Source organism: Mollisia scopiformis (genome assembly GCF_001500285.1).
Source record: "Mollisia scopiformis unplaced genomic scaffold LY89scaffold_14, whole genome shotgun sequence".
NCBI classification, from domain to species: Eukaryota; Fungi; Ascomycota; class Leotiomycetes; order Helotiales; family Mollisiaceae; genus Mollisia; species Mollisia scopiformis.
In genome coordinates, this window is record NW_017263594.1 from 562,833 (window position 1) to 576,357 (window position 13,525).

The 13,525-nt window shown below is 48.9% G+C and overlaps 4 protein-coding genes across 4 annotated transcripts; 1 reads left to right on the forward strand and 3 right to left on the reverse strand.

Annotated features, from left to right (window-relative positions):
• Window positions 1-559: 559 nt before the first annotated feature.
• LY89DRAFT_587305 (isocitrate lyase-like protein) lies at window positions 560-2,436 on the reverse strand (the record flags this gene model as incomplete). Its single annotated transcript, XM_018209422.1, has 5 exons — window positions 560-917; window positions 992-1,544; window positions 1,601-1,946; window positions 1,997-2,152; window positions 2,206-2,436. The coding sequence occupies 5 exons, from the start codon at window positions 2,434-2,436 to the stop codon at window positions 560-562; spliced, it is 1,644 nt and encodes a 547-aa protein (XP_018070148.1).
• A 2,224-nt stretch (window positions 2,437-4,660) lies between these two features.
• Window positions 4,661-5,930, forward strand: LY89DRAFT_96380 (uncharacterized protein). Its single transcript, XM_018223534.1, has 3 exons — window positions 4,661-4,863; window positions 4,926-5,394; window positions 5,470-5,930. Exons 1-3 carry the CDS (start codon window positions 4,784-4,786, stop codon window positions 5,722-5,724), a joined length of 804 nt encoding a protein of 267 aa, XP_018070149.1. The 5' UTR covers window positions 4,661-4,783; the 3' UTR covers window positions 5,725-5,930.
• Window positions 5,931-6,563: 633 nt separating this feature from the next.
• On the reverse strand, window positions 6,564-8,988 carry LY89DRAFT_586936 (neutral trehalase; the record flags this gene model as incomplete). The annotated part of the gene is made up of 5 exons (XM_018209395.1): window positions 6,564-6,714; window positions 6,762-8,503; window positions 8,559-8,680; window positions 8,742-8,808; window positions 8,857-8,988. The coding sequence occupies 5 exons, from the start codon at window positions 8,986-8,988 to the stop codon at window positions 6,564-6,566; spliced, it is 2,214 nt and encodes a 737-aa protein (XP_018070150.1).
• Window positions 8,989-11,350: 2,362 nt separating this feature from the next.
• LY89DRAFT_96415 (uncharacterized protein) lies at window positions 11,351-12,659 on the reverse strand. Its single transcript, XM_018223535.1, has 3 exons — window positions 12,212-12,659; window positions 11,902-12,120; window positions 11,351-11,586 (listed from the first exon to the last, which is right to left on the reverse strand). Exons 1-3 carry the CDS (start codon window positions 12,531-12,533, stop codon window positions 11,534-11,536), a joined length of 594 nt encoding a protein of 197 aa, XP_018070151.1. The 5' UTR covers window positions 12,534-12,659; the 3' UTR covers window positions 11,351-11,533.
• Window positions 12,660-13,525: the final 866 nt, after the last annotated feature.

Here is a 13,525-nt window from a genome sequence, read left to right on the forward strand (position 1 = left end):
AAGCATACATCTACGTCTCAAAGCCTCTTTTTCTACACATCTATTCCTCGGTTGTTCCTAACGAAACTCAGACCCATGCTTGAAGTATCAAGCGTGCATCCAGCTATCCAATCAGTTCTTCGAGAATAAAAAGAAAGTTCCAACATCATCCATTCAGATGAAAATGAGCATCCCTTTGCAATTGGTAAACGGATATTATGAGTCAGTTTCTCACCGTGTTCATCTGCATGTATCCGTTGAAGCTTTGGTTTTTCTCTCAATAATAGCTCTTCGACTTTTGTCAGAGCCCAGCTAGTTGGGTGGATGAAGCCCAGTATCAAGCTAACATTTCTTATAGTAATTTCTTTGGAAAATAATCCTCTCAAATACGTCCGCCACAAAAGTCGATACAATCTCAAAGACAACATAGGACGACGAAACACGAAATGCAGCTACGTAATCATGATGCACAAATTCCAGCATATATCAAAGATTATAAAACCAACGTCGACATGTTCTTTTCCAAACTCATCAAGTGTGCACCAGTCAACACTACTAGCAGTCTTCATACTTTACACATCTAATGGAACTGATCCTCGGTAACCCCCTTCCCCATCGCACTGGTCGAGCTCACGCCCCCCTGCACCATCTTCAACAACTCATCCACATAATTCGCCCCACTCCACTTCTGATGCTTCACGACATCCACCCCGCCATCCATCTCCGGCTCCTGCACCAACTCCCCATACGCCCGCATCCCCTGCCGACTGTACGCCTTGGCGAACTGATCGCTGATCAGCGCCGTCGTGTGCAGGCCCGCCAGCGTGATGAACTGCCAGCAGTAGCCCAGCTTGCTCAGGCGCGCGATGTACGTCTCCTGCTCGTTGCGCGGCATCGCGGATTTCCAGTTGAAGGACGGCGAGAGGTTGTATGCTAATCTGTGGTTCTCCCGTTAACACTTACATCCAAAAAAAAAAAAAAGGAAAAAAGAGATAGAGGAAACAAGACTCACTTCTGATCCGGCCACACGGCATGCACGCCCTTGGCGAATTGCTCCGCCTGCGCGAAATCCGGCAACTTACTCTCCATCCAGATCGCGTCCGCGTACGGCGCATAAGCAATCGCGCGGTTGATAGCACACTCGCATCCGCCCTGCAAACGATAAAACCCCTCTCGCGTCCGCGGACTATCCCAATCCCACGAAATATCGACCCCGGTGATCCCCTTGGCGAGAGCTCTCGCTTCCGTATTACTCTTCCCCTTGACATCCTTCAGGAACTGGGCTGCGAGGTCCTTCTTATTGACGTGCACGCCCGAATGGATCGTATCGACGACGGCGTCGTTGAAGAGCTTGAGGCCTGCTTGGGCCGTCCAGGCATCTTCGATGGCTTGTAGCTCGACGCCGTTTTTGCCGGCGCGCTCGGCGGCGATCATGAGGTCGTTGAGTGGTTGCAGGTTCGGGTTCGTGCTGCCGAGGATGTAGGCGTGGTCGCGGGGGTCGATGGTGGTGGTGATTAGTGTTGCTGCTTCGGCGTCTGTTCGTGCGATTGCTAGGAGATCCGTGCCTGTTTTTTTGTTGTCAGTTTTCTACTTTTCTTTGTATGGAGGGAGAGAAGTATACCCATGATATCAGCTTGTGCTCGGATGGCTACGAGTCGATTTATGTGCTCGCTGATGGGAACCAGCACTTTTCCTGCCATGTGTCCACACTTCTTAGTTCCTGGAGCTTGGTCCTCGATGTGTATACCGGCAGCACCCTTTTCGATGAATAGCTTCGTCAGCTTCATCACTGCTGTCAGGCCTCCGTGACCTGTATCAGCATCTGCGATGATGGGACGGAGATAGTCGATATTGGCGAGCTTGCTGCGGTCTGCTTTCGATTTTGTGGTTACACGTTCCTCACGTTGTTTGCGGTCGTGGAAGAGTTGGGCCATGAAGAGGTGATTGACTTTGTTTGGGACGGTGGTCTGTAGAATTAGTATTGCTGGTACGAAGAAGCAGAGAGGAAACTGCTCACGTATGGGTAATCTGCCAAATCTGGACCAGGCTCATCGGACGCTGAAGCTGTGCTCGATGACTGCCAACCAGAAACGTAGACCGTGTCGAGGTATTTCGCCATCTGGGTCAACATCGTGGGTTCCAGACATCCGTAAGTATAACTCGCATCTTGATTCTAGAGATTCTCAATTAGTCTCCTTTGCTCTTTTTCAGGGTAAGAAAACATACCTTGAATCTCCCCTCTAAGATCCTCCACAATTTCTTACTTTGCACATTGCTCGGATATTCAATCTTCAGATTCCCCCTCTTAGCAACAATCTGCTCCGCCGTGAACGGTCTCTTGGTATATCTCCACCTCTCGTCCGTCCACCATTTCTTAACTGCCGCTACTTCATCCAGATACTGTTGTTCCTCCTTCGCTGGATCCACAGCCGGATTCGCCATTCTGTTAACTGCCATGTTTGTAGCTGGAATATAAAATCTTCTTTAATCTTCTCTTAATTGACGAAAGGAACTCGAATCTATTTCAGCCAAGAATATACAAACCCAAAAAAAAAGTATCACAAGCCAACCGGGGAAGAAGCTCCATCATAAGCAAAAAGCACCTCGGGCTAGCGGTTCCTGTCAGTGTTCCTCATTGGCAGAAGATCAATACAGTCACTTTGCACCTCGGTCATCTTCCGTCCAGACTCGTAAAAGTATAGCGGGCTTCGGCTCAGCGGTTCAAGGGAGCAGGATGCAGTGCCGTGATTGGTTCCTTGCCGAAACCCTCCATTTCCCCACGATCGCTGGGAATCATTTCGTCATGCCTTTCTCCAGATTCACTTTTCCATCACCTGTTGTTTCAAAACTCATTCTTTCCGTCTATCATCATAGCTTCATACCACAGCTGCATCCCAATTACAGTTTTCTTTTCTCTTTTTCTCTTAAAGAATCTTGATGCTCATATGTGGTGAAAAAAGACATGTGAAATCTCATCCCCAGAAAAGACGGTTAGCATGTGAATCCTCATCCCATCATGCCATGCCCATCCGCCTCATGCAAGGCACCCCACCAGTCCCGAAACGAGTACCTCGGCATGAGCATGCGAGTCGCGTTCGCTTCCGAGATCTGCCGATTTACCCGAGATCTTCTCGTGGCGGCACCCGCAGGTGAAGAGAGGTGAGGCAAGTTGAACCTTGCTGAGTCATCGAGTGTTTGCACTGGACAGACCAGGAACGGTTATCCGCACGAGATTCATCTCTCCTTCACCGTCCTTCACCAAGACTTTCAGACTTCATTGAGATATATACATACACACGACGTAAAGTCACATAGTTACTTACATGATTAAAGTTCCCGATGCATTACTCCTTGAGACAACATTAAGATAGGAGGCCTATACCATTGTTTCCAACCTTCCCTGGGCCAAAAGAAGCAGAATGATTCCATTCCATTCGAATGCTCCTCACAAGATTTCCTCGAGACAGCAGAAGGCGGCGCAGCTGTATCACTTGAACTTATGGTTTACGCCGAGTCTCACCGTTTAGAAATTCGGACGCGTCAAAGGTCAAATCGGATATTCAGACGTGTTTCATTCCATTTCATCAGAACCTGCGGCCATCCATCACAAGCGGGGAACAAACAGTGCTCCTTCGAAAACCACGGCATAACCTTTCTGATTTGACAAATCAAGGATCACCTGCCCGTTTCTTCAGTTTGACAACCATCATCGCATTATTTCCCCTTCAACAATTTTTGCAAACTTTTGCGAAGGGGGAGCGGGGGATGATAATGCAAACAACAAAACCAACCCACCCCGTTTACAAAAGTGAGTTCGTCGGATCGCTAACCAACCCAAGTTCGGACATTTCCGAAACTCGACGCTGTCACGAAAGCTGTTAATTGTTCCGACGAGTGTTTCGATTTTCAGTCAAAACAGCCCGCACGGCTGGTCCAGCGGCCCAAACCCCATGTTTCAATCGATCTCTGGTGGCTTAGACGGCAGCCATAGCCGCGACGATGCTGGCTGACGATGTGGTGGATCAGCGGCTGGAGGGTCAGGGCAACCGAGATTGAGATGGCAGTTTCCAGTCCATCGTTTGTCCCCACATCACTGGCCGCAGAGCCGCCTGTTGCGGTTACAGGATGCGTGATGGGATGTTACGATGTTCCACTTGCCTCATACCGACTCCGTAACTCTGAATGGATGGTTACGCGTCTCCTACCTCTCTCTCTCATCAGTCTTGTATGCGAGCAATTGTTTTCAACACCGCTGTAGTACAGTACACACTCAAGTCCTCAATTTTCTCTCTCTTGCGTTTAAGCTTCAATACCAAGACCATCCAGCGAAGCTTGAAACGTGGACCGCCAACTGGTACCGCTGGGCGTTTTCTCTCTCCGCCCTCGCCCAAGGCAAACAGTGCGGTGGACGGCCGAGATGGAGTCAGATCCTGAATCGCCAAGAAGGAGGTCTTGATTGCCAAGAAGAAAGGGTGCATGAGATGTGAGACTCTGTTACAATTGACTTGGCCGGACATGCGGTGGAGAGAGGGCTGGCTGGCAGGTAGGCAGGCCATGATCATTGACTTCAGCGAATGAGTATATATTCTCTGGTCGCCGGCGCCTTTGTTCTCATATTCCCTCATCATCAGCAGCTTCTCTTCTTCGCTTCTTTACAAGTAATATCCCAGTCGGTTGATCCGTTCTGTCTCTGTTCACTCCAATCACTAGTTGATATATCCCATCTTTCTTCTCCAATTTAACTTGAGCCCCTCTTTATATCCACTTTCTTCTTTAAGACATAAAAAAAAGGAAAAATATCAACATGTACACCGGATCCATCCTCGTCCTAGCCCTCTCGGCCGCCACCATGGTCAGCGCCCACGGCAAAGTCCTCTCCGTAGTGTAAGCCCCCTCTCTCCCCTCCTCCCTCCCCTCCGCTTTTCATCCTCACTAACTCCATCCAGCGGCAACGCAGGCGGAAACGGCACCGCCCTCGGCATCAAAGGCGCCTCCATCGCAACATTCGGCCCCAACTCCGCCACCGAAAAAGACACCACCGTCTTCGGCGGCAACGCCAACGACCCCACAACCAACGGCCTCGGCAAGACCACCGCATCGGGAACCCTCAAGGTCGCCGACCTCGCCGACACCATGGCCGCGTCCGGCAGCACTTTACCTCAAGTCTCCGCCGACGGCACGGGCACCATTACCGGGACGTGGAGAATCGTCACCAGTGACGGGACGGCCAATAACAAGAATGGGGATCTGTTTGCTGTTATTGATTCCACGGGCACGGGCGCGTACTCGACGGGCACGCAGCTTACTGCTACGTCGGATATGGTTGGGAATGGACAGGGGAACGTCGTTCAGCGGACTGTGACAAGGGCTCTTCGTGCTCTTGGAAAGCGCGCTACGAATGTTGGTGCTGATGCTGTATGTCCCCTCTTTCCCATTCCCTACTTTTCCCCCTTTCCATCCCGAGTGAGCAAGGACTAAACACCTCCACAGCCCTTCACAGTCAAGATCCCCGCCGGCACGACCTGCACCGGCACCGACGCCACATCGGGAGCCACGAACTTCTGCCTGATGAAGATCGCGAACAACAACAACGCCGGTCCTTTCGGCGGCAGCATTGCATTCCAGGTTGCCGGCGCGAGTACCAGCTCCAATACCACTGCTGCTGCTACCACTGCCACGCAAGCCAATGCCAAGGCGGCGAAGGCTGGGAAGACTGCTAGACGGGAGCAGATGTTTAAGGCGTAGATAGATAGATCGAGCGGGCTTGATTGATTAGGTCTGAGCTGGAATGAGGCAGGGATGGATAGATAGGGATGGATAGATAGGGATGGATGGATGGGGAAGGGACGAGAGGTTGAAGGCATGGCGTGTAAGAGGACGATATGAGAATTGTACATAGAGTAGGAAGCAAATGAGATGATGCAATGAAAATAAGAAGACTAATCACCAACAAATGAGATGATGTATCGACCAGTCTATTAAGGTGCTAAGTACACTGTACGACCAGTTTTTCATCTCTGACTTCGACATCTTTCTTCCTCCATGACTCTGCCAGTAATTTACAGCACACACAACCAGAACGCCACCCAACAAAACAACTCCATGCTCCAACAATTTCAAATCTGTTACCGCCCCTTCCTGTGTTGAAGGAGGAAAATCAGCGGCAAAGCAATTCTCGCACCACAAGTACAAGAAGGACGAAAACCAAGGTACACGAAGATCGGTAGAAAAGATAGCCACGCCATGCTATGCAGTGATGCCAACATGTAAATGTGGAACAGGCAACAGTAATTGAAGAAAAGACCAATTCCGAATCTATCGGGGTATCTCATCTCGCCAGTCGTGAGTCATGAATGTAGGGTGTGAAAGCAAACAGAACAATGTACTGGAGTCCACGAGGTCAAAATAAGTACAATGAAAGGAACACAATAGCCAAACCTAGAAAGCGATTATGTCGATAGATATCAGCTGATATCTTGTCGGAAGGTGATAAGCCAGGACAAGACCATATCGGAAGTGAATATGAATCGTGGAGCCATCATCACGACAGGCAGTGGCTCATGATCGAATCCAGAGTTACGGCTTTAGTTCTCACGGACAGTCATCAGGGGATGGCCGTGCAGGCCACGAGATTTCGCATACTCCTCCCAAGGAGTAAGCAAGCCAAGAGCTCGTGTGGGTCCAGCTTCCAGCATTTGGAGACCGTAAACATAAGAGGCGTTAACCCATCCAAATCTAATCAAAGTTAGTTTGTCAATTTGCAAGAACAGAATAGTACTTACCCCTCTTTGGCAACGCCCTTAAAATCAAGACCTTGATTTCCATACTCGGCATCAACTCGATGGGGGTCGACACTGCGAGTAACGTCGTACTTCTCAACGACAACGCCATTGAAATCAACAAAAGCTTTTGTCATCATGAAAAGCCACTTGTAGGCGATACGTTCAACCTCCTCAAGATATCCGTATCGTTGAAGACCACCCCAGGCCATCATCTGCTGAGGAGCCCATCCATAAGGATAGTCCCATTGTCTATTTGGCCGATCAAGACCAACAACACCGCGAGATTTCTCGGTACCCGATGACAAACCACCCTTCTCTTCGAAAAGTGGGAGGGCGGTATCGACAAGGCGAGCAGCTTGACCTGGTGATGCAACTCCAGACCAGAGAGCCCAGAATGTAGTGCAACTCTCATATGTGCACTGCTCCTTTTTGACAGTATCGTAATCGAAGTACATACCCTTCTCTTGATTCCAAAGGTACTTGTCAATGGCTGCCTTGCGGTGCTTCGAGCGTCTATCCCAGATTGACGAAGTCTCAAGATGGCCCGATTTCATATTTCCGGAAAGCCAATCATCTGGGATTTTTAAGCCATCCTTGAAATAAGTTCGGATGATGGTGGACAGATCCTTCTCGTATTTGTACAACAGAGAATTCAGATCGATGGTTGCTAGATTCGCACAGACCTTCTCTAAACGGTATGAAGTATCATGCCCTGATTCGCGGACAGCTCGATCATGCAGGAAATACTCGTCGAGCTCTGGCTCTTTGATTGAACCGTCGTTGTAAGCCTTAACAAAGTCCTGGAATGTAATACCATTCTTTCTTGCATATGGTTCCAAAATATGCTCGAAATGAGAAGATTCCGTCTCTGGAGGAACGCCAAGACCTTCTGGACGGTATCTGCTAAGACCGGTTGTTGGATCCAACCGTGGGTGGGCAGTCCAAACGCTATTATACTCCTTGATGGCAGCTAAGGCACCTTGTCGCAAGAACTCTTCCGCACCAGCTTCATGTTTGATGACCTCGTAGACTCGCAGAATCATATCAGTGAGAAATGGCGGTTGAGATCGTGACAAATAGTACGATCTGGTGGCATTGAGTATTTTGCCATAGTGTTTGATGCAGAAGACGAAGTTCTGGACCATCGATTTTGCAAGGTGTCCCTTCTTGTTAGCAATGAGACCCAAAGACTCCATGTATGAATCCCAACCGTACAGCTCATTGAATCGGCCACCTGGAACGACGAACGGACGACCCTTCAACACCTTCTTGCCAGTCCTTGGATCTTCGACTTCTTCCATATCGACAGCCAAGAGACCAGGCTTAGCATTGAGACCCTGAACGTATTCAGGAGTGATTTTCTCTGGCAGCAAACATACATCCAAACGAATCTCTGGCCTGTCTATGGCGACCTGGGTATAGTAGGCAAGTTGCTCTGGACAACGATGTGGGATGTAGATACGCGGGCGTGGATCCTCAGTCCAATCTTTGGGATCCCTGCCTGCAATTTCGATGACGGAACCATCAATGACTCTTGTAAGATTCTTCCAGAACTCCTCTCTAATCAACCGCGAAAGTCTGTTGACAGGATTTTCGTTCAATCGGCTTTCGTCCAGGAAAATGTGGGATTTGCCGTACTCTCGAGCAAGATACAGCTCCTGTAGCAGATTCGAGAGGACGTAGGTTCCGCGAAGTTCTCTCTTCTTGAAGCCATTTGAAGAAGCCGTGCCTAGATTGAAGACCTACACGTGTATGTATTAGCAAGGGAGTCTCGTGTACCTCAGAGATCCAGCTTACCTTTGGACCCAGATCCTCGACGGTGATTTGGTAATTACCATCGGTGTCCTCTTGTGCCTCTAACTCCTGGATCGTGCGTTCGACATGAATAAGAAACTGGTTTGGGACCGTGGTGTAATCATCTGTCACAGACATCTTATTAGGATCGGTGTAAGCTGAAACAGGAAGGTACACGATACATACCATGACTGCCACGCCGAATGGGCATTTTCAGCTGTGAGCGATCAATGGATTTTGTAGCACTTTGATTCTATGGAGGGGGTCAGCAAGGTATGATTGAACATTGCGCGAGGCTCACAGTAGAGTAGGTCCGCGTTCTGAAGTGGTTGTGGCCCTTGAGGCCAGTGTGAGCATCTGGGCCATAATAGATATGTGATGCACTGTACGGATCAACCTCGTTGGAAGTTCTGGCTCGCAGAGGAGAGGACATCGTGAACGATAGGAATGTAGGCTCCAGAAAGGGTGTATTGTTGCCAATGGACAGATTTGCGTTCCGTTTTGGTCACTACAAGGCCGCCACCAAATGTAATCAAACGGGATGACTCCTGCACTCTCGACCTCAAATGTCGGTGGCAGTGATGTGTAATCGAGAGGCGCAGAAAATTAAAGAGAAAATCAGCAGGGAAGAAAGAGTGCTGTTGCCCTCGAGTGAAGTTGCTGTCGATATTCACTCTTTCCTTAGGATGTTGCAAAATGGTGACGGTGAAGACGAAGGAGCTGTTTGATAGCTTCCCAATTATTGAATCTTATCGGCGCGCTAGGCTCTGCTCAGGCGGGTGCAGGCAATTCGATAAGGGGTTTTTGCTTGGGAACAGTGGGGTAGCTTCAAAGGCAGGAACGTAGAAACTTCGATAATAATTAGTAACTCTCGATAATTATTCGCCTTCGCCTTATAAAAAAAAAACTTCTTCGAGAACAAGACGAAATCTTCGATGAAAACTCAAACTGGAACGATCCCGTTGTCAGCAGAATTGTCCAATGTGTTCGAGAAGTTCCCCTCACGATCTTCGACAGAGTTTTGTTGCTTGCTGATTTTCTCTGACCGCTTCGACATAAGCCTTTTCATTCATGACACTGTTCCGCCGTCAGGGCCGCCATCAACCATCCAATAAATGGCGCAGGTCACAGTGGGGACGCGCATGCAATTGATCAATCTCATGCATCAAACCCCCGTCTGGCGAAGTTGGGGGTCGTCGAGGGTCCTGATCTTCGGTCGCGGGCCCGAGTCCAGTAACACTCAGTCAGTCCAGCGAGTAGGATAGCAGAGAGCGCAATCCCACCGAAAATCACCGAGTCAGACTCTGCCAGTACCTCCAGGATCTCCAGAAAGGTCACACGATCTTCAATGTTTCTAACGAGATGAATAGGAAACCGGCTCGTCCTTTTCCTGAGACGGAGCAGCGCATGCATAACCGGCTCCGTAAGTCTGGCTTCACCGCCGCTCTCCACTGACTCTCGTCTCGCATGTTATCTCCTATCTCCTTCCAACGGACCTCAATTCGTGCGGTCACAGAATGTATATATTGATGTCCGATTACAGGAGCGTGGAATCACAGAGAGCAAATCAACGTCCAGCGCGAACGACAACTCGGCGGATGTTCCGGAGAAGATGGAGGACAATTGGGGATAGTCCGGCCCGAGAGGCTTCACACATTGGAACATCTTGGGCGGCTGCTTCGTTTTGTTATTGATCAGCTGCAGGCTTTCGACGCCACATTTCGATTGGGGGTTACGTCTCATTATTACGAGCAGGCTGGCGGATGCAGTCATGCATGGATGTACAAGACACACAGCAGATTGTTTGTTGAGATCATATATCTCCATCTTCCCCCCGAGGAAAGTCTCTGTACGAAGGAATTCTTTGTCAAAGGTTGTCAGGGTCTCGAGCGAGGCCAAAAAAGCATGGAAACTTGGATGAACTCAAAGTTGGGACACGTTTCAGCAATCTTACTGATATTGAGCATCTGACCCAGATTCGGCTTCCAAGATACGGGGGGACATGAGACGGGTATGTTTAGTGGATGTTGGAGATACTATTAGTTGGGACAATTCCATCCCACATGGGATAGCAAGGGTATGAGCATCAGATGACGGCTTCGCGAGAAAAAGTCTCGTCCAATCGAACCTCGCAATTGAGTAGTGTCTCAGCCCTAACAAACCGAACCGAAAGGTCAAGAATTCGATGTTACATTATGAGTTTATTTCAACTGCAAGTTTCTTGAGTCAATGCTTTCGGTGGAGCTCTTCGGCCATTCAGCAAGCCACATACGTGCTACTTTGGCATCTATGACGCAGCGTAGTATTGAAGAAACCCTTCTCTCAGGAGTATATATGTACTTCATACCGTCTTTGTATTCCTCAAGAATAGATGGAAATACACAAAAAAAAACTCGAACTGCGCAATTGGACAATATCTTCCGACGTAAGAGTTTCAGAGACAACAATCGAGACCCATCGATCAAAATTCCAGGAGTTGCCAGCGTTTGCTATTTGGCTCTACTTGCAAGGACTGGATCAAAAAGAGACTCCGATACTTCGTAGTGTACAAGGTATTTCAGGCGCGATTGAGGCAAGATACGCAGTGGTTATTCAGCTTCAGTGGACCTACATATGATCCTTGAGAGATTGGAGGGACTTGACGATGTCTGCAGCGAGTTGGTATAATCTGGTCGCTTTTCCATCCTGGGCTACTGGATCCGAATGTCAGATTGGTGAATGGGCTATGTAGGGATGTCTTGGCTAGATCGGGGCTGCTTGCATTGCGTTTGTCCCACTCGAATCAGATTCTCAAGTCTCAAGCGAGGCGTTCTTCAGGATGGAGATGTAGCTCCTCGTGGTGATCGACCTCCGATGGCAGAGAAGTTGACCCAGATAAAGTCTTGCCAGCAGCAGAAGTCCATTGTATTTTACCAAGTATGGCCGTTTTTGAAGGTGGACGAGTGTTGTTCTGCTTCTTGTTGTTGTCGGGAATGGTGTCACGAAACTTGGCACTTAGATGCCTGATTACGAGGAGTGAACGGTAGGGTACCTGCTCACAAGCTGAAGTTAGCCATCAGTTCTGAAGGTGAGTTGCAGAGGGGTATGGAGTCTAAAGCCTGCATGAGCCTATGTTGGACTGAGGTCTATTTTGCGGGGAGGAGAAAGTTCTCCACGGTGTTTTTGAGGACGCCAAACCAAGTCCTCCAACCGTCGCAGAAAGCTTCTCTAGAGACGCCCAGGAGCTTAAAAATTCCTTTCGAAAGACACAAGATGCATATGTGACGAGATTTTTCGCCGTGCAGTAGACGACGAAGATGCCTTCGACGATGTTGATATATTGACAAAAGCTTCCTTTAGAGCTCACCGAAAAGATGGAAAAGGCTCAATCGAAGTGATGGCCTTCTCTGCAGCGTCGAGGTGATTTCTAGGGTGTGTTCATATGGCAGATCAGTTCCAGATCTCGATGGTCTGCAAATAATGCGGCGGTTCCTCTTCCTCGGTACTGCGAACCTAGCTGAGTGGGATCTCGAAGAAAAAGCTTGAACTCCTCGGTACCAAAATGGATGTTTCCATGTCGACGATCCTATCAGTGGTGTTAATGAATGAAGGCCGAGATCTAGAAATTTTGGTGGATGAGTCCGGAGGGGTGGACTGGTTGAGGCTACTCCACCTACTGATTTTGTCGGCCCCGAGGACTAGTGCCCTGGTCGGCTTCCTCTCTCGACCGGCACTAAACTTGTACCTTTTGCAATGCCCAAAATGAGAAGGTCCGATTTTTCGTCCGGTTTTTTTCTTTTCCGAGTTGGGATCTTGGGGCTGTTCGGGATAGAGGAGGCTGGAGTCGTTCCCTTCCTGTTCTTCACAATCAATAGAACAATTGTTAGTTTCTCTTGTTCTCGCCAACGAAACTTGGATGCACTCTGGGAACACACTCCCGTCATCTTTCAGACGTGCGAGATGTTTACGATCTGGATCGCAAGTTGCACTACTGCACATTAATACTCTTTCTTGCTTTTGATCTTTTTATACTTCGAATGCGGCAGAGCGGCCAATTGCATATACGACGTGGCGAGGTCGAGGCGCAGCTGCATGGTTCAGCGTTCGAGCAGGATGCTGAAGCGGAAGCACGATTGGCAATCCCATACACATTCCCATGGCCTGTATGCTGCCTGCTGCATTGGAAACAGTTGGGTGCATCCCCTGGTTTATTAGGTCGAATTCTCAACAACACTTCACGTGTGCAGGCTGAATGCAGCCGCTTCACGAAACTTGCTGCCAAAGCAACCAATGCACGCTTTGCATCTTATTCTGCGGATTAGATCGAAATCGGATCTTGGCATGTGCTGCAGACATTATCAAGAGCCTTTTGAGAGAGTTGGCTTCATTAGATCACGATCCTAGCTCAGCGCTACCCGCACGCCGTCTACGATCCAGGAACTTTCGAAAAAGCCGACCTTCCTAGGAGTGTTTTCCTTTCGCCAAGAACGCCAATCGATAGACGCTCGAGCGAGTTCTTGAAGGAAAAAATCGTCGCTCTTCGAATAATCGCTCAAAATGTTGAATGCCGAATCCTAGTCTTCCACGAGCACGTCAGTCCTGACAAATTCTACCCGTCTATCTCGAGCAAGGATCACAACCAAAGACTTGGGAAGCCGATGTCCCAGTGCTGAGGGTGACAGCGACAATCACAATTACAATATACAGAGATGTGCAACATGACAGCTTTGACAACGGTTCCAGGTTTCAGGATGAACTTACTCGTGGAAACAATGCACAGATGGGGTTCAGACAACGCCAAAGACGCGTACGGCGTACAGATGGCATGGTTTCATCTGACAGAGTTTGCATGTGCTAGGTGAATACGATAAGTAATAATACGAGATACACCAAAAATGTATACCTTGGCAAGCCACCTCGTCAAAATGCTCTTCTTACTCGCAGCCTGCTTCCAAATCCAGAGCGGCCTTTTGTTTTGTTCAACTCGTTTA